This window comes from Canis aureus, chromosome 18 (genome assembly GCF_053574225.1).
Source record: "Canis aureus isolate CA01 chromosome 18, VMU_Caureus_v.1.0, whole genome shotgun sequence".
Taxonomy (NCBI): domain Eukaryota; kingdom Metazoa; phylum Chordata; class Mammalia; order Carnivora; family Canidae; genus Canis; species Canis aureus.
Window position 1 is genome coordinate 47494574 of NC_135628.1, and position 26050 is coordinate 47520623.

General features: G+C 40.9%; 1 protein-coding gene across 11 annotated transcripts in view; it reads left to right on the plus strand.

The window, feature by feature from the left end:
* ABCB4 (ATP binding cassette subfamily B member 4) overlaps window positions 1-26050 on the plus strand; it is a 72142-nt gene that overhangs the window by 32406 nt on the left and 13686 nt on the right. For all 11 annotated transcript variants that reach the window (XM_077857124.1, XM_077857127.1, XM_077857122.1 and 8 more), the window contains 9 exons: window positions 4901-5062; window positions 9796-9972; window positions 12116-12262; window positions 14632-14736; window positions 16418-16495; window positions 18198-18281; window positions 19480-19683; window positions 23241-23341; window positions 24880-25020. In XM_077857124.1, coding sequence (XP_077713250.1) covers window positions 4901-5062; window positions 9796-9972; window positions 12116-12262; window positions 14632-14736; window positions 16418-16495; window positions 18198-18281; window positions 19480-19683; window positions 23241-23341; window positions 24880-25020 — 1199 coding nt within the window. The remainder of the gene's footprint in view (window positions 1-4900; window positions 5063-9795; window positions 9973-12115; window positions 12263-14631; window positions 14737-16417; window positions 16496-18197; window positions 18282-19479; window positions 19684-23240; window positions 23342-24879; window positions 25021-26050) is intronic.

Consider the following 26050-nt stretch of genomic DNA (forward strand, 5'->3'; position numbering starts at 1 on the left):
GGGAATGTTCCTTGATTAAGGCCCAGTCCTACCCCATCAGTGAAATGTTCTCTTTGGCTTTAGGCTCCACACTTGGGGTTCTTAGATCCTTCCTCTGAGAAGTACTTCCTGAAAAGGGAATAAATAAGAAATTGCTTGTGAATGCAGCTGAGTAGCTTTCTCAGCATCTTTCTGCCCATAAAATTTGGGACCTACAGGCCTCTTTACATTTTGAATTTTCTCAATCTCTTTCAGTCCAAGCTGGTAGACCCTCCTAAAAACTATGAGTTTGTTTGAAATACAGCCATGGATCACTCAAGCCCCAAAACCTACATCTATATATTTTTTTTCAATATGAACCTCTTTCTACTTTGGGCTGTATGTGAAGCTGCCATGAGAAAATCTTTAATTAAGAGTCTCCAAAGTCCTTTTAGGTAGCTGCAGGCATCTCTAGAATCTGCCTTAAATCTCTGAGAGATTTTTTTAAGGTTTTATTTATTTATTTGAAAGAGAGAGAGAGAGCATGAGCAGAGGAAGGGGCAGAGGAAGAAGCAGGCTCCCCACTGAGCAGGGAGCCTAATATGGGTCTCAATTCCAGGACCACAAGATCATGACTGATCTGAAGGCAGATGCTTAACTGATTGAGCCACCCAGGCACCCCTCTCTGAGAGATTTTAACAAAAAAATCTGATACTCACACACTGATTTGATCTTTGGCTTCATTTCACTGGACTACTAACAATTGATTCTTCAAAAAAGCAGGTACTGGGTCTTCTATGTTTGGTCTAAATTCAACTTGCAAACCAAATAGCTCCTTCTGAAGCTCACCATTCTCTTCCTGTACCTTATAACCTACAGCCAGTGGAATCCCATTGGCACGTTCAACATTCTATTTGGAGATCTCTGGAATCTTCTTAGCCAGATGTACAAGTTCACTAGATACAATACCTTTCTTTCAAGTGACCATAGGACACTAGTCCTATGGTTTCTTTTCCAGTTATTAGAAGGTCACATAAGTCTCTTTCCAAGAGCCAGTAGCAATGTCTTTACTTTTCTTCCAGTTTTCACTAACAAGATTTCTGCATTTAAGGCAAAACTTAGTGAGATGGCTGGTGGTGTCCCTCTGTTGGTTTTGCCTAGTCTCTCTTAGGAAGCTCTTTTCAGCTCAGGGTCTGCTGGCCTGGAATGTTCAAGATGGCCTCACTCTTGTGCCTGGCAGTTGGTAATGGGTGTTTCCTGAGGCAGCTCAGTTTTGCCCATGAGGCTTCCCATCTTACATCAGATTAGACAAGCTTCCTTTTACTGTGGATTCAAGATAGCAAACGCACAACTGTAAGGCCTCTTGAAGCCTAGGCTCTGGAAATTGCATAATTCCTTCACATTCTTTAGGTCAAAACAAGTCACAGGGCCTGCTCAGATTTGAGGAGATGGAGAAATAGACTACCTCCGGGAGGGAGTGTTTGTGCTTGTGTTTAATGTACCATAGTCGTTATAGTTTATAATCTACCCAATCGACTGCATACTTTGCAAGATAACTGAGCTAATATATTTTGCAGACAATAAATCCTATCTTTAAAAGGCAAATCCTTTGTTACTGCACTTTCCTCAGTAATACTAGTCAGTCACTTGGGCCAGTCACAAACCAACTATATTTTAACAATGACAAGTTGAATTTTGTAATTTATTATTGTTCCTCTGAGGAGCATAAGGATGTAACACTATTATATCTATTTTTGTCCTTCCTTGATTACCTATCCTGCAAGAAGAATATTTTTTATGGATCTTTTATACATTTATCAGTACCTCGTGTGTGGCACCAACTTATTGTCGTTATTTATTTATGTGCCTTCTATATTCTAGAAAGAATAAATCCTCTAGGAGACAGAATTAATAAATGCTTCATATTTAAATCTTTTTTTAAAGTAAGCTCTATGGGATGCCTGGGTGGCTCAGCGGTTGATTGCCTGCCTTGGGCCCAGGGTGTGATCCTGGAGTTCCAGTATTGAGCCCCACATCAGGCTCCCTGCATGGAGCCTGCTTCTCCCTCTGCCTGTGGTCTCTGCCTCTCTCAATCTCTCTCTCTCTCTGAATCTCATGAATAAATAAATAAAATCTTTAAAAAATAAAATAAAATAAGCTCTATGCCCAACATGGGATTCAAACTCACTACACTGAGATCAAGAATCGCATGCTCTCCTGAGCCAGCTAAGTGCCTCTATGTTTATATCTTTTTAACAGTTAATCAGGGCTTTGCATATAGTAGATCCTAAATAAATATTTACTGAATAGATTACCATGGTTCAGTTCATTGAAATAATACATGTATACATTAAAAATTTTTAAGGACCATATGAGTTGATGACTCCATAGATAGTGACTATTTATCAAAACAAACAATAGGTTTTTCCATATAAGGTCTTAAAGAATACAAATACAGATTTGCTATTTTGATTTTTTTTTTTTAAATCACAAAGATTCATGCCTATATGACTCTCCTCCTACTCATAGCGTTACCATACTGGAGGGGCAAGAGAAAAATAAAAATTAACCTCCATGTGATTTTACCAAATGATTCCAAAGGTTTCACTTTATACCCACCCCCCTGTTTTCCCTCAGAAGTTCCAGAAAGGCTAATGGATTAGTACTCTCTTTGTTTGAACTTGCCTTTCATCCCTGCACACCCAAAGTTAGCAGAAGGTTCAAATTTCTTAACATTTGGTGTCCTTGAATCTAGGATATTTATCTGCCAATGTTTTTTCATCATTGGAGCATCTGAGATCTCTGAAAAAAAACTCTTTGTGTCAAATCTCTAATCTGGCCAGAATTTCTTGGTTAAGGGTGACAGTTTCTAACGTTTAAACTCACCAGTACATCCTTTGTTTCTTCTAGCACATCAATAATTTACTCACAAATCTGACTGTAATTCCTCTGGGCTTTTTTTTTTTATATTGACATAGTATCAACCTATGATTATCATAATATAACACAGTGACTGTTAGCAATTTACTCATCACTATTAGTATCACAAATAAGATTAGAATTATCAAATTATTTCCTACGTGCCTTATCATACATAGACAAAGCCATGCAACTTCCACATCGGTTAATATTTATGCATGCTTCTTTGGGGCCTGTGTACTAAAAATGGAACAGTCTGAAATGTTATCCAATATAGCAATGCTCTAGACTCTGTCTTCTTCTATGTTTTAACTCTTTTATACTTAACTTAAACACAGTCGATGATGGTAATATTAATGTAAGGACTGATGGAGAAAGACCACATTACTTTTTTTCAGGTGGTTACACAGTTGACTTCATACCATTTATCATACGATCCATCTTCTCCTACTGATAGATAATGCCAGATTTATCATGTGCTAATTCTTCAATGTTTTTTTTAATTCTTCAATGTTTTATATCTATTTCTGGACTCTCTATCTTGCTTTATTGATCAAGTCACCTATTCACTGATCGCTTCCCTTGGATTTTACTATTTTAATTGCTATCTTAAGTAGCTTTTTATGGTGTAATATCTGGGGGAAGCACTCTTTGCTCACTAACTTCTTTTTCAGAAATTTCATGGCTGTTTGTTTAAAAAATTGAGATATAATTCATATACTATGAAGTTCACCCTTTTGAAATGTACAATCAATTCACTGATTTTTAGTATATTCACAAGATTTTGCCACAGTCACCACAGTGTAATTGCAGAAGATTTTTGTCATCCCCATGAAAATCTTTTACCCATTAGCAGTCACTCCCCATTCTATGCTTACCCCAGCCCTTGGCAACCACACATCTACTTTCTGTCTCTACCAGTTTTGCCTATTTTGGAAATTTCATATAAATGGAATCATACAATGCATGGTTTTCTGTAACTGGTTTCTTTCATTTCAGTGTTTTCAAAGTCCATCTGTATTCAAGCATGCATCAGAATATCATTCCTTCTTATGGCCCAATAATATTCCATTGTATGGATCTACTTCATTTTGTTTATCCTTTGATTAACTGATGAATATGTGGATTGTTCCCACTTTTTGGCTATTATTAATCTCAGCTGTCGTTTTTAATTTGCATTTTTAACTACTTAGGTGAATTAAGCAATACTCTAATAACCATCCTAATGACATGTTTTATTGCCTCAGAGGAGGAGTGGTCTTAAGAAGCTATAGTCTAACAGAGCTAATGAGTATCAAAAAGAATAACCTTTCTTAATGATATAACGTGAATAATTCGATGAGCATTTTCCAGGATTTCAATGCCCATTGATAAATCCACCAAGCCAACATGTGAGCTCACAGAACTACTTAGTGGGGTGATTTGTAGATTTTAGCATGCATAAAACTCACCTGGGGCACTTGTTAAAAAGCAGTTATTGGCCCCACTCTGGAGATAGTTACGCAGATGGTCTTTGGATTATAATTTAAACCATTCTGACCCCAAAGTACATTTTCATCTAAACTCCCTGCATGCAGGCCATCAGAATTACAATTGAAATCAGGCACCTCAAAAGAAACCCTACAGAAGTGCCCTGGAGAAGGCTGCATTTGGCAACAATTCTACTAACATGTGGTTGCTAAAGCTCTAGCCTGCCATGTAACTGACAAGGAGGGCTCCTCAGAGGAGTATGAAAGCACTTGAGAAGAGTCAGACCTTTTCTTGTTCTTAGGTAAGCCTATACTACCATGAGCCTTCAAAATTATTCATCCTCATACTAGAGGGGTTGGCGTTCTTTTCTGGTCCAGAGCTCAAGTCTCACTGTAGCCTTCCATAGATGAGGATGTCTGTGTGCCCTGTTCACAAAGGGGGAAGCTAAGCTCATCAACTGCAAACACATGCGACCAATTGCTGAACCGTGCATGCTACTGGCAAGTGCATCAACATTGTAACCCTGTTGCATCACACCTGTCCTCCCTTTTAGGCCAGAGAAGGCCGGACCACCATCGTAATAGCCCATCGACTGTCCACTATCCGAAATGCAGATGTCATTGCTGGGTTTGAGGATGGCGTCATTGTGGAGCAAGGAAACCACAGGGAGCTGATGAAGAAGGAGGGGGTGTACTTCAAGCTTGTTAACATGCAGGTATGTGCTCCAAGAATTTTTCTGTTTCTCAATATAGCATTCTTTATACTCTTAAAACATCAGGCAGCTAATGCCATGCTGAGAAATATAAAACTTCAGGACTATGCCAAAAATGGGCATCTGAGACTTGAATTCAGAAACAGGCAAGAATCCTGAAAGAAATGTGAGAGAGGAAGGTAAAGGAAGATGTCAAAAACGTTTTGAATCTATTCCTCACCACAGAGATCCTTAATTACCTGTGTTCAAACTAGCAGGTTCTTCCCACCCACAGATTAGGGACCAGAGAAGTGGCAGGAGTAAGAGGGCAATGCTAGGATCTCCAGCAGTTGGAGAGGTCCTATGTGATTTCCAAATGCTTCCTAGATTATCCTAACAAAACCACTAGCAAGATTCATGGCTCTAGGAAGTGAGTAGTGTGGTCTTCTTTTTTAAAAAAAATCATTCATTCTAGTTCCTAAAACAGGTAATATTGATGATAATCATCGGTTTGTATTACTGTTGTATTATGCTTACTTGTGCAACTTTGCAAAATAACCTAGAAATATTTTTTCTAGAAACATGATTCTTAAAACAAATGCATATACTTCTATAAATATAACTGTAACTAGTATGTACAAGGATATTGTTGGTTTTTATCTTAACATTTCAGATATATATCACCCAGATTGCTAACATGAATTGGTACTCAGCAGTCCATTATATTAATGTGTAATAAATTGCTTAGTTGTTTCTCTAAAGTTGGATTCTGGATTTATTTCCAGTATTTCTCTAAGATTTTAGTTATTTATTTTTAAAGATTTTATTTATTTATTCATGAGAGACAGAGAGAGAGAGGCAGAGACCTAGGTAGAGGAAGAAGCAGGCTCCTGCGGGGAGCCCGATGTGGGACTCCATCCCAGGACCCCAGGATCACAACCTGGGCCAAAGGCCGAGGCTCAACCACTGAGCCACCCACGTGCCCCTATTTATGTATGTATGTATGTATTTGAGAGAATGAGAAAGTGCATAAGCACTTTGAGGGGCAGAGGGAGGGACAGAGAATCTCAAGCAGACTCCCTGCTGAGCAGGGAGCCACAGGCAGGCTGGATCCCAAGACCCTGAGATCATGACCTGAGCTGAAATCAAAAGTCGGGACACTTAACTGACTGAGCCACTCAGTGCCCCTATTCCTCTATTCTAAATACAGATTTCCTTCACTGTCCAAAAGTAGAATGCTCCTATAAAACCTTTCATAAGCCAAAATGGTATAAAGCAAAAGAGCAATTACCATTAACTTACATGGAAAAAAATTGTGAGCATTCCCACAGCCAGAAAATAACCTCTTATGTTTTTCTGATACCTTAGGACACATCTTGCTAACAGGTGCACAAAACAAATGGAGATAAAGCACGGATGCTCATAGTTCACACAGTTCAGAGCTCTGGCAGCCTGGTGCTGAGATGCAGAGTATAGTCTAGGGAAAGAGCTTGGCCCACTGTGCTGCCAGGCGAGGAGTGTGCTGCCCCTCTGGCAGCTGGCTGCAGAACAAATGTTGAATACTGTTTTCACTTTTCACCTTTTTCACCAGCACAAAAATCCTCCTCAGATTTCTTTTTGTTAGTGAAAACAGGTGTTCATGTAGGTCTTTTGTAAAATTGAAGCAGTGAAATGCGAACTTTCAGAAAGCAGAGAATACCTATATTGCCTCTTGGAAATGTGGTTCCAAAAATGTTGAGTCAAAATTTGGCTTTGTTTTCTGACAGGTAACTTCTCTGAGCCTTAGTTTCTGCATTTAAAATACTAAATCTACCATGCAAGCTTGTTATAAGGTGACGAAATAGCACCTGAATATACTTTAAAAACACTTTAAAAAAATATGTGAGTTGTTTTAATAAAACTTATTTTTTAAAAGGAGGCACCGGACACAAAATGATAAATAATAATTACCGAAATTTACAAAGTCCCTGAAGTGAAACTACCAAATGAAATGATGGAAAGTCTTGTAACTCTTGCTTCAATTTGCCAGAGAATATTTTCCAGCAGGAGGGGAATAATTATAGTGTTATTACTAATTGCTTCTATATGGCCGAGGCATCACAGGGTCTTTATCATTTTCCTGGTGTGAAAAAATAAGTATGGGGGCACCTGGGTGGCTCAGTTGATTAAGCAGCTGCTTTTGGCTCACATCATGATCTCAGGGTCCTGGGACTGAGTCCAGCATCCCTGCTCAGCAGGGAGTCTGTTTCTCCCTCTTCTCTCTGCCTGCCACCCCATCTCCACCCCCGTCATGCTCACATGCTCACTCTCTCACACACACTCTCTCTTTAAAAAATAATGTTCCTTTAATTTAGTTTTAGTTTTCATTTTATTAATGGTTCCTAATGCTGTATGGTTTTGCCTGTGAAGACATGTTAGATCCACAAGTGAGGCAACTACTTTCTCCTCTGGCTGGTCACTTCTGTGCCCCGGAAGGAATGACCTTTCATACCCACCCACAGTTAGGCTGGGAGGCTGCCAAGGGGTGAAGGACAGCTCTGACCCTTCTATATTGTATTCCATAGCCTTTCTCTCCTAGGAAAAGTCATACAATTAAAGATTGAACACTCCTGTGATAGAAGATGCTTGTCACCAGCTAAGCAGTGGTTTCAGCAAGTCCTAGTTTTCTGGCATCTTCACTTGTTCAGTGAGCAGGGTGTGCCCTAAGATGACCACATCAGTGGTCACTGATGTTTCACTAATGTTTCCACGAATTCTGGCATTCTTTAATGCTTAGTCCCCTAAACTTCTCTATCCTACTCTCACATCTCTCACTTCTGGGTTAGACTTTGCTGTCCCACGACCCTGAGATCATGACCAGATCAGAAATCAAGAATCAGATGCTTAACTGGGGCACCAGGTGCCTCCTGCTTTGTTCTTTTAATTTTGCTTTGTAGTTTTTTTGGCTACCATAAAAAAAGCTTTAAAATCATGTGTAATTATATTATCATTTTATTATTTTATTTCCCTTTATGTCTTCAGGATTTGGAGTTGTTCTTAGGATATTCACCCATGTTTTCTTTCAACATTTATTGTTTTACTTTAAAAAAAGATTTTATTTATTTATGAGAGACAGAGAGAGAGAGAGAGAGAGAGAGAGGCAGAGACACAGTCAGAGGGAGAAGGAGGCTCCATGCAGGGAGCCCGATGCGGGACTCGATCTTGGGACTCCAGGATCACGCCCTGGGCTGAAGGCAGGCGCCAAACTGCTGAGCTACCCAGGGATCCCCTATTGTTTTACTTTTTATAATTAACTATTTGAGACAGCTGTGGTATATTTGGTATAAGAAATAAAGGCTATTGATTTTAAATCTATACTTTTCATCACCTGGTGAAAGTGGCCATCTCAACTTTGGAGTTCAGTGACCTCAGTACCCACCAAATGAGGGCTTTAAATTAAGGCATAGAAAAAAAAATATCACAGGAGAGAGGGGTTGTTCATTTGTCACAGAAGGCTAAAATCAGAGTGGACTCATTGGGAGAATTGTCCATTGAGATGGACCCTTTGATAGCATGGAGATGACAAAAGGAAAAGAAAAGGCATTCACAAGAGGTGGTCCAGTTTGACTTGCCATGAGCTAGAATTTGGGGGAGCCAGGCTTGAGTGTACAGTGGGGACCTGTGCAAGATTTTTGAGCTGGGATGTGATTTGAGTAGAACTGTCCTTGAGGAAGCTGGTAGCAGTGTGGGGATTGATGAAAGTGAGGCTGCAAGGATGAGTTAGAAGACTAAGGCTTAGTTTGGTTTGGGTGGGGAGATGGTATATAATACAGTTCCAGTTTGAAGCGAGAAAGGAAGTCCCTCATTCAGAACACATCACTGCAGTGTGGTTTGAGGCACATGGGTGAGGTTTTGTCAGGGACTGAAAGCGCAGATGGAAAGCTAGGATCAGATAATATGCAGAGCTCTAGAGAGGCTACTGTAGGTGCTTTAAGGTGCTAGTCAGAGGATTGGTTATGGGGACAGGACCTAAAGAGAAGCAAGCACAAGACAATACAGCAATAACTCAGGTCCTAGATAAACCACTAAGAGGTGGACTTGAACATGAGGAAGCCAGCTGAGAACCAGACTCAAAGTTCCTCACCAGGCATTGAACTAGAGGTCAGAAATTACCCTTCGCCTTGCCTCTTTAAGGAGAGAATTCATCCTAATGCAGGCAAGGAGGCTTAGCCTGCAGGTGGGGTCACCTGGGGTGAGGTGAGTCTGAGCAGGATACAAGGAGGAAAATGAATACACCCAGCCAGTGGAGGAAAGCAGTTTAATTGCCTCCCATGGGGAGTGACCAGCTTTTCCTTGTTTGTAGCTTTAAAAATTAGTCCTTGCTAATACTTCTATTTGGTGGTGGTCACGACTGGCTCCCTGCATTCTCACATGTAGGGAAAACTCCTATGTATCTGCTAGATGATGAAAAATTTGCCTTTTAATTTTTAGGAATTTTTAGAGCATAAAATATTTTATGCTTTAATTTTTATATTGTTCAAATGGAACATATCCTTCCTGTCCTTTTAAACCTTTAACACAACTTCTCTGGGCTGAAACACTTGACACTTTTCAAACTAATCTTGATTAAGAAGCTTTTAGGGAATCTGCAAGTCATGATACATGTAATATTCAAAATGGCTTTATGGTTCTAAGCTTGGAGGTTATATCTGATTGGAAACACACACACACACACACACACACACACACACACAACTTAACATTTTCTCTTCTTTCAGACCTCAGGAAACCAAACCCAATCAGGAGAATTTGATGTTGAACTAAATAATGAAAAGGCTGTTGGGGATAAGGCTCCAAATGGCTGGAAATCTCGCATATTTAGGAATTCTACACAGAAAAGCCTTAGGAATTCACGAAAGTATCATAATGGCCTTGATGTAGAAAGCAAAGAACTTGTAAGTTGTTTTTTTCTCTTAAAGCTTACATGTTATACTTTTGCTGTTGAAATTCTTACCCTTGAAAGTATATTGCAGGCACAAGTGATTCCTACTATAAATGATACCCTTCCTGGAAAAAAGGAAATTTCAACTTTCAAATGCATTTTGATGAAGAACTGAAATCAATTCCAATTAAAAATGGATTTCCAGTGGGGGAAAAATAGACTCAGAAACATAGTCTTTGTGTTTAGATGCTTAAAAGTAGATAGTCCATTCATTTTTGAGATCCAAGACAAATCTAGAAAAGAGGCCCCTAATATGTACATTCTATTAGGAAGGATTACCTCTGATGGTATGTGCTGAAAAAGCCAGAATAACATCAGTTAGAACACATTAAGAGGTTTCATTTCTCTTTCACCTAAAAAAGCCTTAGTAGTGAGAAACCCAACGCTTGCATGGTGGTGACTCCACAGGTCCCTTAGATTCGGGCTCCTTTTGTTCTTCACTGTGCTCGCAGGTGACTTCCATCCTCAGGGATCTAAAAGGCTCCTGAAGCTCCAGCCATAACATTCACATTCCAAGCAGCAGGAAGAAACAGAGAGATGTTCCAGTAATTCCATACAATACTTTTACTTACATGTCATTGGCCATAATTTAATCCCAGAGCCATCTCTAGCTACAAAGGAGGATAAAAAATTTAATCTTCTTATTGTATGTATTGCCTCTCTGAATTAGATTGGAATTCTCTTAGTAAGAAGAAGGGGGGAATGTCCAGAAATAGTGAAATTGTATGTTCTTTAACACTTCCCTCTTGAAGACTTATGATGTCATTAGATCAAGTTAACAGAAACTTTTATAATGGAGAAGGAATCCATTCTAAGAAAAGGTATTTTCTTAGTTCAAGAAAATCTTTGAAAATACATTTGGATGTTACTTGATAAAGGTGGCTAATTTTAACTCTTGTGTTGGCCTGAAGAAACTAATCCTACAGAGAATTCATTGCTTCTGCTTTTCTCTGCCCACAATATTATTTACTGCAGAAATTACAAGGGCTCTCTTACAGGTCTTAATCTTAGTATATTTATGGAAAGAAGAGTAATAATTATACTATTGTGAAGTTGCTTTATCTTAAACAATTCCCACCTACCCCCCCACCTTTGGATCTGGAAGTATCCACTTTTTATTTTCTCTTTTACCTTTAGAGCTACACTGCTACGACTGTACAGTCTGGTATTTCCAGATACCAAAGGAGCGCTTCCCTTGTGTCCTGTTTCATAGAGACCCAAACATGATCTATTAACAGCCATAAAGCTATGGGATTTTCATAGGCACATTTTGTATCTAGTTTAATTTTAAAGGAGAATATTCTGACTGTACGGGTAATTTGTATGACCTAAATCCTTCAAGTTTGATCAGACATTGAGTTTGACATTTGCTGAGACTCTGGTCAAAGTGCCAAGTATTGGGATAGTTTCTTGGAATATAAAGACATATAGTCTTCACCTTTAAAAGCAAAACTCATGTATTAGAAAAGGAGGCATGTAAATACACAAAAAAAGATCACAAAACAAGCTAAGCTTTGAAATAGGAGAAGCCTTCCACAGAACAGTAATAGCAGAAAATGGGCATAATTAATTTGGTTTTGTGAATTGGGGCCATGTCACAGAAAAAGGCAGCATTGGACAGGGTCCTGGGGGTGAGGAGACTAGGCCCATCTTCTCAGGTTAATAATGGTATCCCACATTTGTAAGGACCTTCTCCATCTATTCATGGGTATTGTCTCACTTGACCCCTACATCATTCCTGGAGTTGAGCTGGGACCTGAATGCTAGAGCCTTTTGTGCCCAAGTCCAGCATCACCTCCCTTTGCTGAGGCTGGAATAGAGATAGGCTGATCATACCATGGACACTGCTTCTTGGGTGAACAACTCTCACTCAGCTTATGCCGTGTAATCAACGGACATTGTTAGTATTTTATAATAGATGGTCTCACTCTTCAGTAGTTTGAAGTAGACGTGTCATTCTCTGCACCTAGTCTGCAAGTCCTTTGAGGGCAATGCTGTCTTTGTCTACAAATTCTGCTAACTGTTGTTTCCTCACCACTTTCTCCTGATTCTCCTGTGTGTGTGTGTGTGTGTGTGTGTGTGTGTGTGTGTTCTAGGATGAAAATGTGCCATCAGTGTCTTTTCTGAAGGTCTTGAAATTGAATAAAACAGAATGGCCGTACTTTGTGATAGGCACCATGTGCGCCATTGCCAACGGGGCGCTTCAGCCAGCGTTTTCCATCATATTCTCAGAAATGATAGCGGTAAGTGTGAACACCTCGTTTAGTAGCTTGAATTAAATCAGTTCTCATGCCAGCTTCACCGCTCAGTACATTTTGGAGTAAAGCAGCCTCAAGTGAAAGAGAACCGAAGTTTTTAAGGCCCTTTCTGAGGAAGGCTATGAGGCAAAAGGAAAAGAAGTCTTTCAACCCATTCCAAGTTATGATATTAAGGATATTATATGTTAAAAAAATCACTGATGGAGGCATTTAATCAGGTCTCTTCACTGGGGTGAAACTGGTGAAATTGGTCACTGTGAGGCAATGACCCCCTTCACACTCATGGAGAGGAGATAGAGGCTCACAGTAGGGTGGGGTGGGGTAAAGGAAGGGACAGGCTCATGTCACAGCATCACAGCCTCAGAGAGCCCAGGCACCAGGCAAAAGCCAGCCCGCCACTTCCCAGCTGTGCAACCTTGGCTGGATGCTGTCCCTCCTTGTACCTCACTCCTTCATCCTTAAAATAAATGCACCTCACAGGATGGCTGAGGATGGAAAGAGATTACATAGAAAACGATGAACTGGAGCTTTTAAGAGTGTCTGCTTTGAAGTGAGTATTCAAAAAGCAATAGCAAGTATATCATTGTTTTAGCAGTCCTTCCAAGGCCTGGGGAGTCTGAAACCTAGAAAACTCTTACTCTCCAGTTGTTAAGTGCAGTGGGGGATATTTATAGGAAGTCATCAGAAACAGCTAAGGCTCTGTAAAACCCACCATTTATATGGTGTAATCTTAGCCTCTAACATTGTGGGAGAGACTTCCTTGGTTTTTTGTTTTGTTTTGTTTTAGATTTTATTCATTTTTTCATGAGAGACACACAGAGAGAGGCAGAGACACAGGCAGAGGGAGAAGCAGGCTCCATACAGGGAGCCCAATGTGGGACTAGATCTCAGGACCTCAGGATCATGGGATCACAACCTGAGCCAAAGGCAGATGCTCAACCACTGAGCCACTCAGGTGTCCCAAGACTTTCTTGTTAAGATGAATTACTCTCCATCATGTTACGAATTTATGGTACTTGGGACATTGGATGTTGGTCTACAATTAAGAGCAGAAGCCAAAAAAAGGGATAAATTAGAAAGTACTCTCCAAATGTTTTAAAATGATAAAACAAAGCAGTTCCTGTATCTCTTGCAATTCAAGAGTTGTGTGGATTATATTTATATTTTGAGGCCTCTACCTATGTGCCAGATGCTGCTCTAGGCACTGGAGATAGGACCAAGATAAACCCAGCCTTGCCCTCAGAACAGTTTATTTTCTACTGGCACACACAGAGAACACACACAAAAAACCCCAAATACATAATGCGTCAAGGGATGGCAAGTGTTTGAAAGGCAGGACCTGACAAGGGTAGCAGGAGAGCTGGAGCTGGAGGTGCTGTTTGAGGTTGGTTGGTAGGGAGCAGAGCAGAGCTCTGTGGAGGGACAGGGTGCAGGGCTAGGGCCTGGTGGGAAGAAGCTGGGGCAGAGGGAGCAGCAAGTGCTGGGTCAAGGGAGCAACCACACCCATTCCACATGCAATGCTGCAACCCATGTTAATAATCACATATTACTTAAGTTCATAAAGACAGGAAAAAGAATAGGGATTCCCAGAGGGCTGGGAAGGGGGGATGGGCAGAGTTACTGTTCATCAGGTACAGAGTTTCAGTTTGACATGAAGAAAAAGTTCTGGACACCGGTAGTGGTGAAGGTTGTGCAACACCTTGAATGAACTTCATGCCACTGCATTGCATACTTAACAGTGGCTACAATGGTAAATTTTTTGTTGCATATATATTTTACAATACAAAATCTCCCACATGGTGAGAGCCTGGTTTTTCAAGGTGTGATGGTCAAGCCATTATGGGAAAAGTAAAGAGGATCATGTAATCCAAGTAGGCATTTTATTTTTATGTTATTTTTTTAAAGATTTATTTATTTATTTATTTATTTATTTATTTATTTATTTATTTATGAGAGAGAGAGAGAGAGAGGCAGAGAGGCAGAGACATGGGAGGAGGGAGAAGCAGGCTCCATGCTGGGAGCCCGATGCACTCCAGGATTGCACCCTGGGCCAAAGGCAGGTGCTAAACCGCTGAGCCACCCAGGGATCCCTCCAAGTAGGCATTTTAAATGTTCTTTTCAGGATCCTTGGGTGGCTTAGTGGTTGAGCATCTGCCTTTGGCCCAGGATTAAGATGAGGTGATCCTGGAGACCCGGGATCAAGTCCCACATCAGGCTCCCTGCATGGGGCCTGCTTCTCCCTCTACCTGTGCCTCTGCATCTCTCTCTCTCTCTCTCTCTCTCTGTGTCTCTCATGAATAAATTAATAAAATATTTAAAAAATAAAAATAAAAAAAATAAATGTTCTTTTCTAGGTTTTTGGACCAGGCGACGATGAAGTGAAGCAGCAGAAATGCAACATGTTTTCATTGCTTTTTTTAGGTCTGGGAATTATTTCCTTTTTTACTTTCTTCCTTCAGGTAGGTTCCTATGATTTCATTTTCTCGAGTCCACATTCTATTAGAGAATATATATTATCTATTAGCTAGATTTTCATTATCTATTAATACACATTATTAGTTTATCAAAACCTAATGGAGCTTCCAAATCTTAGATTGAAATGAATTGCAAATGCAGTCTGTGAGGCTGTTTCAGAGAGCAGTGTCCTTAGTGGAAATAATTGTGACTTCCTTGTACACTAAATTATGTTACGTTCCAGGTTTGCCCATGGCAAACATTCATTACAGAGGAAAAAAGGGACTTGAATCCGTAGGAAAACATAAGTACCAGTTAAACTTATAACCTGGGGAAAAAAGTCCAACAGGATTCTCTCTTCTATTGTTACTCTTTATACAGTATCAGGTAACTTCTCTGATCTTTTCCTCCTTAATGGAGGAATTCTGTGAAAGAACATGCATAATATTGCATTTAGGTATTGTAGACCTGGCCAGAAGAAACTCTTCAGACTTGCTCTGTCTGTACCCTTCTACCTAGACTCTTATTAAATATCTTTTGTCTTTGTAGCAGAGACCATTAAGACCACTGGGCCTAACATAGACCATTAAGTCAATACAATGAGGTTTCCTAGTCACATGCAGCACACTTGTCTTTTGTCATTGTGGAACCGTTGGTAAAAGCAAGCCAAGCTTTTTGTTTAGAATTACTAGTAGCAACTCAGTGACCCATCCAGCCACAGGCCCTGGTGTGTTAGGGAGTAGAGCTGGTTTTATAAATGTGTTTTTGGAGGCTGTGAGAATGGGGATGATGCACAGAACTGCGGTGCCCACACCGGCCTTGAGTGCCTGCCGGCTGAAGGAGGAGACCAGAGTAGCAGTCCAGTCTCAGACACTGGGGCTGACTCGTCCGCAGACACCGATCACCAATCCTCCTGGCTTAATCAAGACTCCTAATGCATCCTCCCCACAACACACTCTATACACCTACATCCCCACTGTGTGTGCCAGGAGGCTCTCATCCATCCCCAGACCCCCAGAAGCAGGCCCAGCTGTGGACATCCGGGCTGCTCTTCAGTTGTTCCATGGTGTAATTCAGAAAGAGAGAAGTTTTTCTGGCAGGGATGCTTGGGAAGAAAGAATAGCCTAATTGTTCCCCAATCTGAGAGTAGGTGGAGCTGTGACAGTCAACCAGCAAACTCATTTGAAACTTGATTCTGAAAAAAAAAAAGAAAAAAAAAAAAAAGAAACTTGATTCTGTACACATCCTCCTTTCCTCTACACTGCACTCTGCACTACAAGAGCCAAAACGTCTTCCTGCACAGAGTTTTGTTACTTCTGTTTTCAACTGTTGAAAGTATCAGAAACACACTGAAAGTTGTAATTATATATGATAGTGTTCTTACTAAGATGTTGTCCTTGAAAGTTTAGAAAATATATTTAGAATGTTCCAGAAGCCAGAACTGGACATTTGTAAGGTTTTTGGTGTTAGGATTCTTTTGCATGCTAATGATTTGGTAGTACTTGAATTTGAAGTTGGGACTTTGAATTAGGCTTGGGTCATAGAGTTTTGCTCTCTGAATAGTGGATTAATATATAAATAATGTAAAAATCAATGTGAATATACCTACTTGGGTCAGAATACTGATGATCAAAAGGGACAATCTTTTTTTTTTTTTTTTTTTTTTTTTTTCCCTCTCTCAACCAGGGCTTCACTTTTGGGAAAGCTGGCGAGATCCTCACCACAAGGCTTCGATCATTGGCTTTCAGAGCAATGCTAAGACAGGTAGGTGTGTGCACCCTCTGTTCAGATTTCTTTCATTCAAAGCCTCTTTCTGTTGTTCTGGTGTACTATAGTTTGTATCTCTACCCATCTGCCCTGTCCATGTGTTCATGCAGGGACTGATCAGGGCCCTGCAAATTGTCCTGGTCTTGGAACATCCAGACTTCTCAGGGATTTCATGGGACATTTCATGGGTTTCATTTAGGTAGCTTTTTGGGCTTATTTTGCAACTATCTATTCACGTGGATCCTGTCATTTCATGGACCTGTAGCTCTTCTCTGGTTTCTATGCAGGCCCTAGGAAGGCATTTGAGACTCCAGGTCTTCGGGCCACCTTTAAACAAAGGGAAAGCTGGTTGGTAATATCCATGATTAACTACGTTAACTAAACAGCTTCCCAAATGTTGGTAACTGAGTTTTGGTGTTTTCTTATTTGAGCTGTTTTTCTGTTAACTCACTTGTTAATGCACTCAGTCATTACCAACTATGTGCCAGTGTGCTGGTAGCTGGGCTATAAAATGAATGATATGCCCTCTTGAGAAGTCCAGTCTAGTGCTGGACATGTGGGATTATGTGCAGATTTCAATTCTCTGTGTTTATAGAGGAGGCCTACAAGAGGGCCAGAATATCATCCATGCACTTGACAGGAGTTGTTATATTCCTGTTCACAAAAGAGCCCATGGAAGGTATCCTGTTTTGAGCAGGTCTGAGTTTACAAGCTTTTTTCTTTTTTTAAATTTTTATTTATTTATGATAGTCACACACAGAGAGAGAGAGAGGCAGAGACACAGGCAGAGGGAGAAGCAGGCTCCATGCACCGGGAGCCCGATGTGGGACTCGATCCCGGGTCTCCAGATCAGGCCCTGGGCCAAAGGCAGGCGCCAAACTGCCGTGCCACCCAGGGATCCCTACAAGGTTTTTTCCAGTACCTTTTAAGTGTTACTGTGTAGGGAGAATTATTTCATGTGAAGCTAGCAGATGCTATGGATGAGCATTAAGATAATTTTTAATATACACCTTTTCAATTTTTTTTTAAGATTTTATTTTATTTATTCATAGAGACAGAGAGAGAGAGAGAGAGAGAGAGAGAGTGAGGCAGAGACACAGGCAGAGGGAGAAGCAGGCTCCACACAGAGAGCCTGACGTGGGACTCGATCCCGGGTCTCCAGGATCACGCCCTGGGCTGCAGGCGGTGCTAAACCGCTGCGCCACCAGGGCTGCCCTCAATTCTTGTTTTAAAAACAACAACAACAAAACCAAACATGGTGAGGAACCAGGGCTGATTTTCTCATGCCTAGAATTTGAGAGTTGTGTCGAGCACAACTCCAGCCCCTTTATGATGGGCATCAACCCGTCAGAGAAGTGGTGTCTGTAGTGCATGTTGTAAGGATTGGGTGATGGAATGCTCACCTGTGCCCACTACTCAGGTCCAGCTGGCAAGGAGCACAGCTGCAATCTAAAGAAGCCTTACCCTACCCCTAGCTCCCAGATCAGTCATGCTATCCCTACCACAGCAGAGCAGCCTGGACCTCAAGGGTGCATGCTCATGGCAGGGACCGGGTTTCTGTGCTGTGTGTCACCTCTCCCTTAACTCCAGGGCCAAGTTAGGGGTGGGTATTTCCAGCAGTCAAACGTTGGGGGTTTCATCTACATTTTTTTTCTCATTTTAATTTTGAACTAATTTGAAGGTGTGTTTTGTGCCACAGGACATGAGCTGGTTTGATGATCATAAAAACAGTACTGGTGCGCTTTCTACAAGACTTGCAACTGATGCCTCCCAGGTCCAAGGAGTATGTAGACTTCATTCTACTATTTAATGTGGGGGTTTTCTTTGAAGATTTTATTTACCCATTTGAGAGACAGAAAGGGGAGGGGGAAGGTTTGGAGGGGAAAGGAGCAGAGGGAGAGGGACAAGCAGACTCTCCGTAAAGCTCTGAGCCTTCCCTCTGAGGGGCTCGGGCTTGATCCCACAACACTGCGATCATGACCTGAGCCTAAATCAAGAGTTGGATGCTTTAACCAGTTGATACACCAAGGTACTCCTTTAATGTGGTTTTGAATTAATATATGGCGTAGCTACATCAGTTAAGTTGCTTTCAGGGGGAAATGAAAGAAAACTCACACTGACCTAAACAATAAAAAGGAAGGTTTGACTTCAGGGTTGATTGATTCACAAGTGCCCCCTCTGTGCCTCTGAGGTGGCTTCTTCCTACTGCTCCTTCCCTCATGGCCCCAGGATGGCTGCGGGCAGCAAATAGAATGGTCCAGTGAGAGAGCACCCACCTGTACCTCAACCACCAAACAACCACCTTCCCTTAAATCTAATTTAGGCTAATTTGGGTCATCTGCCCAACCTGCAGCAGATTCCTGTCTTTGGAGACAGCCATGCTCTCCTTGGTTGAGGTCCCCACCCTTGGAACTGAGGGCTGTTACTTTGAAGCTTCCTGCTTCCACACAACCCAGAAGCAGAAGCAGTGGTAGGAGAGTCACCTGCAGTGTCCAGGACACCAGTCCTCCTTTTCTGAGCCATATAAACAGTAACGGATCTGAATCTATGCTTTGTGGGGGTTGGTTTCTTAGGATGGATACACTTTAAGCAGATGACCTCTTGGAGTGTGTGAATTTTTCTCTATCCATTTGCAGCAAAGGGTTCTTAAAATGACCAGAGTGTACTAGGGTGAGTTTTCTCTTTAAATGTTGCCTTTGTGCAAAAGTACCTGTGAGTGCAAGAGGATGTGCATCCTCTTCCCAAAGCAGAGCAGCTGAGGACCTGCTTTTGTGAGCTGAATGAGAATTGAAGGGCCAAGCACAGAAAAACCTGCAGAGCCTCACGAGTGAGGCACAGGTATCTTGGGTTGATTGCTATGAAAGGGGGCAAATGTAAGCCGGACCCAGAACCCTCTCCTCATTCTGGCCAAGAAGCCTGAGACTGCAGCTTATGGATTTACAACTTAAAACATGGCTCCCTCTTTGCTTTTGCTCTTGCAGGCCACTGGGATGAGGTTGGCTTTAATTGCCCAGAACACAGCTAACCTCGGAACTGGTATTATCATATCATTTATCTACGGTTGGCAGCTGACCCTTCTGCTGTTAGTGGTTGTGCCAGTCATTGCTGTATCAGGAATTGTTGAAATGAAAATGTTGGCTGGAAATGCCAAGAGAGATAAAAAAGAACTGGAAACTGCTGGAAAGGTGGGTCAAAGAAGGCTTCAATGAGTATACATATTGTTTTTAGACATGCGTTTTACTTGATTTATTCCAAAATGCATGCTTTGATAGGTTAATATGCTCGCTACAACCGATAACTGTCAACACTGCATAGAATATTTACTGCGATAACAATGTCTATAACAGGGGAATAATTAATGTAAGGCTCTTAGCCTCTCAAAAAGCACTTCAGGTGTGGTTTTTTATAATTTCTGAATATCTGAAGTCCATTTAACCTTCCCCTTAATAACCCAATGTCACTGTTGAGACCAATACACGCCTATTTTACAGAAGTCGTCCTTAGGGCCGAGAGTATAAGTACATTGTTTAATTGCTGGTACTTAGGCTGTGACTTCTACAGCTAAGGTGGGTAGCCACCAGATGGCAGTAAATGCTGCGATTTGTGGTTGTAACTATCCTGGCAATTGAGCAAACATTTACTTGGGCCCTACTGTGTATGCCCATTATCGTGTGAAGTATATGCACCGACACCTGCCACTCTCACGGTAATCCCATGAGACAGGTTCTAATGTTACCCCATTTTATAAATGAGGAACTTGAAAACCTAGATAAAGGTGTGGCTAGGGTTTAAGTCCTGGTCTAATTTCAAAGCTCTTTACTCTGTAGTCTGTGGTATGTATTGAGATGTGCCTAAATCTACATAGAAACTTTTTACTTGCATGCACCTGCATTTAAATATTTAAATGTAGATTACAGCCAGGAATATTTTTACTTACTTGTATGTTATCCTTAACTGACACATCAGGAGGTGAAGCCGACAATATAAACCGTGATAAAGTTTCTGCAGCACTGCACTTGACAGGGCCCTTGCACACGTTCTGGCAAGCAGCCTTCATCGTGGTTGTGTGAGGTGGGGCAGGTAGTGTGGCCACCTCACATGGAAGAGAGCATTCCGAGGTTTTGTGACTTGCTCCAGATGTGTGTCATGTTAGGAGTGAAATGAAAATTCCGTCCAAGCGTGTTTGCACTAAACCAGTTATGTCCAGTGAAACCATTTCCCCTTGTCTGCCCACCCACATGGGCCACAGTTCAGTGCAATGTTGGTGTCACCCCATGGTGTGCCTCAGAATGCTTGCTTCTGGTGTGCACCCTGCCTTCTGCCCGGGAGCCAGAGATCTGCAGGCCACTTTGTGGTTCTGGGACTCCTGAAGCCCTGGGTGTTCACAGTGCTTGAAGATCCTCATGGCCGATGGCTGCGTGTACATGAGGGCACCATTTCCTGGTCTTCTGTTTGGCACAACTAAATGCTGAGAAAACACTGTAGCTTTTATTTCTTCTCTCCCCCAACCCTGGTTCTTCCACATTTCAGAAGGGAAACTTGTCAGTAGATAGAACGAAGATCAAGTTTTCTTAGACCAGTTACATGAAAGAAAACATTGTGAATCCAGTTAAGATAATAGTCTTGACTCTATTAAAATGACAACACTAAAAGGCATCAGAATTTTGGCAGGAACAGGGCAGTTGAAATGAGTTTATAGCAAATGAAACCTAGCCTCTTGGATTATTAGTCTTGGTCTAGCTCATCATGGTGTATGATACAGAAGATCCTCAACTTCTCTGGTCTTCACTTCACACTTGAATGAAATGGAAAATTGTACTAGATAATGTCCTGAGTTCCTTCCAGCTAATATTCTCATTCTGGGAATCCATGTATAACTCAGAGTGACCAAAATTATTTTTAATAGCCGCTTTAACCTGATGAGTTTTTTTAAAAAATAGTGTGAAAGATTTAAAATTTTTGATGTTAATTGTTAGCAATCATAATTCAATTTTGTTTACTGTCAACTCCTGATGTAACACAGAATGAGGATTAGAAAGAAGGACTTGGAATACCTTCCACCCCATCACTGCTCTTTGGGTTTTTTTTTTTTTTTCTTTTCAAAAGGAAAGCTCTTACTAACCTGGTTGCAGATAAACCATGGTTAAAGTGCATCAGGATTTGAGATATGTTCGCAGTTTTATGTTTAATAAAGGGCTTGACAGTGAGGATGTTGACTTCTTGGCTGGTAAGGAGGTAGGGATAGGCTGCATTTAACCCTCCTGATTCACGCCTTGCATAATGACTGAGACGACAGCGCTGCTAAACCAGGATAGGCCTCGGAGCAATTAATCCATGACCAGAAAATCATGAGTTGAGTGTGAGTTCATTAACAACCAGCTTCTCCCTGTGTAAATCACAAAGCGGGGGAAGCAAGAAGGCATAATGGTTTAAGAACATGGACTTGATAGCCTGATAGAGAATCCTTGCCTACTTATCTCTAGAACTTGAGGGAAGTCATTTAACTTCTCTGTGTCTCAGTTCCTTAATCTGTGAAAACAGGATAGTGTTTACCTCACAGGGTTGTGTAAGGCTAAGTGGGTGCTTGACAGTTAAACAAAGTAATACTTGGCACATAGTAAAAGCTCACTAAATATTCTCTGTTCTGGCTATTGTTGCTGTTAGAATTTTCATTTGTAATTAAAGATATAAGTTTATACAGCCTAAGGTATCAGATCTCTTGCCTTCATCTGGTTACAGAAGCTGAGAACTGAGGTAAAAGTCTTAAAGCTGATAAAACAAAAACGTAAAACTAAAACCTGATGCTCTTTGTGTTCATGGTTGAGGTAAGTCAGCTGTAGAACTAGTCTTTAAGCTGAACAGCTAAGTGACCACTAACATTAGTCAAGGTGGTTTGGCTGGAAGAGTCAGAAAACTGCTCTGGCTGGTTTGGGCAAAAAGGAATTTGAGGCAAGGATGCACTGAAGTTCAGGGAATACACATGGATTATATTGCTGTAAAGCCACAGGCTCTCTAAGAGCCACGGACTCTGTTGGGTTGGAGTCTCTCTACACCTGTGTTCTGTTCCTCACCTGCTGAGCATTCAGACTAGCTGCCTCCACATACCCAGTGTGGCTCCCCAAATGGAGACCTTCCCCTCGGAATCTACACAACCTCCCAGTTCATGTAGTGACCTCCAAGTCCAGGCCACTGATAGTCCAGTGTCTATTGCTGGGTTAAGTGGGGACTTAAGGCAGGGTCATGTTGACAGTTGGGATCTTTGTTCTGGTTGTGACTGACCGGCCCCTCTAAGGAGGGATTTGTGCAAAGAGGAAATGCCTGGTACCTCCAGTGGGTCCACAGAAATCACCTAGCTTGATGCTCTCTTGGGACCCGACCCTGTGAAAAAAGCAAAGCCACAAAAGGCTGTGACTGAAGCCAGTCTAGTAACTGGTTGCAGGGCTGGGATAAAATCAGGTTTCTGGTGTCTAGACCACCATGCCTGCTCTAAGCTTCTCAGTCTCCCCAGGCATATGAAGACATGCCCACCATATCTGGTACAACCAGATGTGCTTTTAAGATGGGCAACTCTGTCATAGAGCTCATCTTGAAGAACAAGTTATGCCTTTGCTTTCAAACTGAAGGGATTAAAAACCTGTCAATATAATCTTCAGGATTCTTCTGATAGAGCCCTATGGTTTCTAATTTTCGTTATCCAGAAGTAAAAGCCCTATTTCTAATCAAGATCTGTTCTATGTTACAGATCGCAACAGAAGCAATAGAAAATATTAGGACAGTTGTGTCCTTAGCCCGGGAAAGAAAATTTGAATCGATGTATGTTGAAAAGTTATACGGAGCTTACAGGTAATGAACTAAACTATTGTTATTAAGACCCTAGTGCTTTCCTGAGGCTTAATAATTGTTCCTAAAAGAAAATAAAAATTCTGCTCAAAGAAAAATTCTGTGACTGTAAGGATGACATGTTTTCAATATCTCACTGAAAACAAGTAGCTATTTGATGCGATTAGGCTGTAGGATTGGATTGTTACATCTCTTGTGAAAACAACAGAGGGTCTCCAAGACCTGAAGGTGCAGAGGACTGCACCAGTGTATGCTCCTCAGGGCAGACAGTGTAAACAACCTATCTGGTTGATGGAGGAGAAGTACTTCAGGGAATTCTTCGAACTCTGATTTTCTTGGAATTGTGTAGACTGAACTAAGGATGAGACTTACTATTTAGTTAGAGTATTCCATTTGTTCTCTGGATGAGGACCAGATCCAATCTACTCTTGGAACATACACATAGTCTCTTTCACTGGTTCATATTTGAGCAATTTAAGAAACTTCCAGCAGCTCGGTGTGTCACTTGCTTCCAAGCAAGTTTTTATAAATGAATATTTTTTTTAACACTAAGAAAATTGAACACAGCTTAGAATATAGCTTTGTAGACTAGAACAGTAGCTTGAATACTTACAAATTTGAAAAGGGAAAATTAAAAATTGCATTTTATTCTATCTCCTTAATTATACTTCATGAAATTGCATTCTTTTCTCTCCATTTGATGTTTGACATGTAGATATATATGTTCCATTACCTAAAACTTATGGTCAGTTTGAACTTCAAGGGAATTAAGGAAGAGCCAATTTTTAATTTGATAATAATTTAATGATTGAAGAGCATTGCAAATTAATTTTAAGTAGTGTACGACCACGCTCACAGCAAATGAAAATATCCAAATCAGTAGTTGTTTGAAATTTGCCAGTCTTTCCAAATGCCTTCCTTCTAACCTGGGAGTAAATAAATGTTCTTTTAGAGGATTTAGAATACTAAGTAGCTATACTAATAAAGGGTAACATGTGGTCTAATTAGAAATGGTGTAAAACAAATTGTATTGGAAATGGTGGGATCTAGCCCAGGGCAGATCTTCTGATGTGTGTCTGTATAAACCTCAGTGACCCTGCTTTTGCGAATCTGAAACATGAATTGTGACATAAGACTGTGACTAGTCACAGAAGACAAGATAATACTCAAGAAATCCCATTCAGACAATTCTTTGACATCCTCCTAACTTTGACATCCTCCATGTTTTTGATTCAACAGACACATTTATATCATAGAAGTTGATTCATATAAACATGTAGTAATACCAACAACTATCAATTTAACCAATAATATGCAGTACTGTTCTAGACATTTATATTGTTTCTTTAGTTCTAAAAAGAATTCTGTATCCTATTGGTTATCCCCATTATTATACAAATTAGAAAATTAATACGTAGGTTGAGTATGTGACAACTTCTCTAACAGAACTAGGGGCAGAATATAAACCCAGTCAACTACACTAGAAGCTGTGCTGAGAGAGGCCAAAGAGATGATTATGAATATACTAATTTGCTTTTCAGGAATTCTGTGCGGAAGGCACACATCTATGGAATTACTTTTAGTATTTCACAAGCATTTATGTATTTTTCCTATGCCGGTTGTTTTCGATTTGGTGCCTATCTCATTGTGAATGGACATATGCGCTTTAGAGATGTTATTCTGTAAGTAACTTTAAAAATATAAGATTATTCTATATGGTTTTAGTAGGTCTATGCAAAATTTGGGAGTAGGGCGGAAAAAACTCACTTGTTCTAAAATAAAGTCAGAGAGTTGAATCTGCCACAGAAATCTGATCTTCATAATACTCCAAACACAGCTGAATCATCCAAGTGGGCTAAAATTGACCAAGCTCATAAAAATGATCATAAACCGGAACTGTAGTAATAGAGCTCCAGGATAGCAAACCTTCTGGTTGCACAATGTAGGCAGAAATAAATCATAAGGGGAAAATTGCTGGTTACCATGGACTCAAACAAGAGGGTTAAATAGCTTGCTGTTTATCTGCAACCAAACGATGGCATTGATATAGGGTTGGGAATGCTTCACTAAAATCTGGCAAAGGCTTGTTCCCCTGCCCAGGCCTGGAATGACCCTGCCAACGTTTTGCCTTGTAGCCTCTCCTTTTTTCTTGGTTTCCAAGGCTAGCCAGTAGTCTTCCTAATTGATGCATTTGTCTTTTCAAAATATGCTAAATACATTCAATTAGGTTGTGCTCTTGTCTTGCCAAAGGGAAGCCATTCTTTTGAAAATCACTTGGCCTATTTCTGCTCTGGTGGGATGATTCTTAAAGTAGTAGTGAACAGCCTTTTTTTTTTTTTTGAACAGGGTCAAGACAAAGTATTTTCATCCAAAATTAAAGTAACTATGAAAAAAGTATGTACAATCTTGGTATCATTCAGGATCCCAGCAGGAAACAAATGCCCCTTCAGATGGAGTAACTAAGAGGGTTCCTAAAGGGCTTGTTTGTGTACAGAGGTGTGAGAAGTGTTAAGGGAAGCGGTACCCAAGAAGGCTGTTAACTAACTACCCAGCAGTTACCAGCTAGGAACCACTCAGATCTTCTGCCTAAAGTGCAAGAGGAGGGAAGGATGTTCAGAACCCAGCATAGGGGGCTTCTGTGGTCCTTGGTGGAGGGAGGCCAATCACACAGTCTAACAAGAAAGAAGCCAAGGAAACAAATGCCCTCACCTC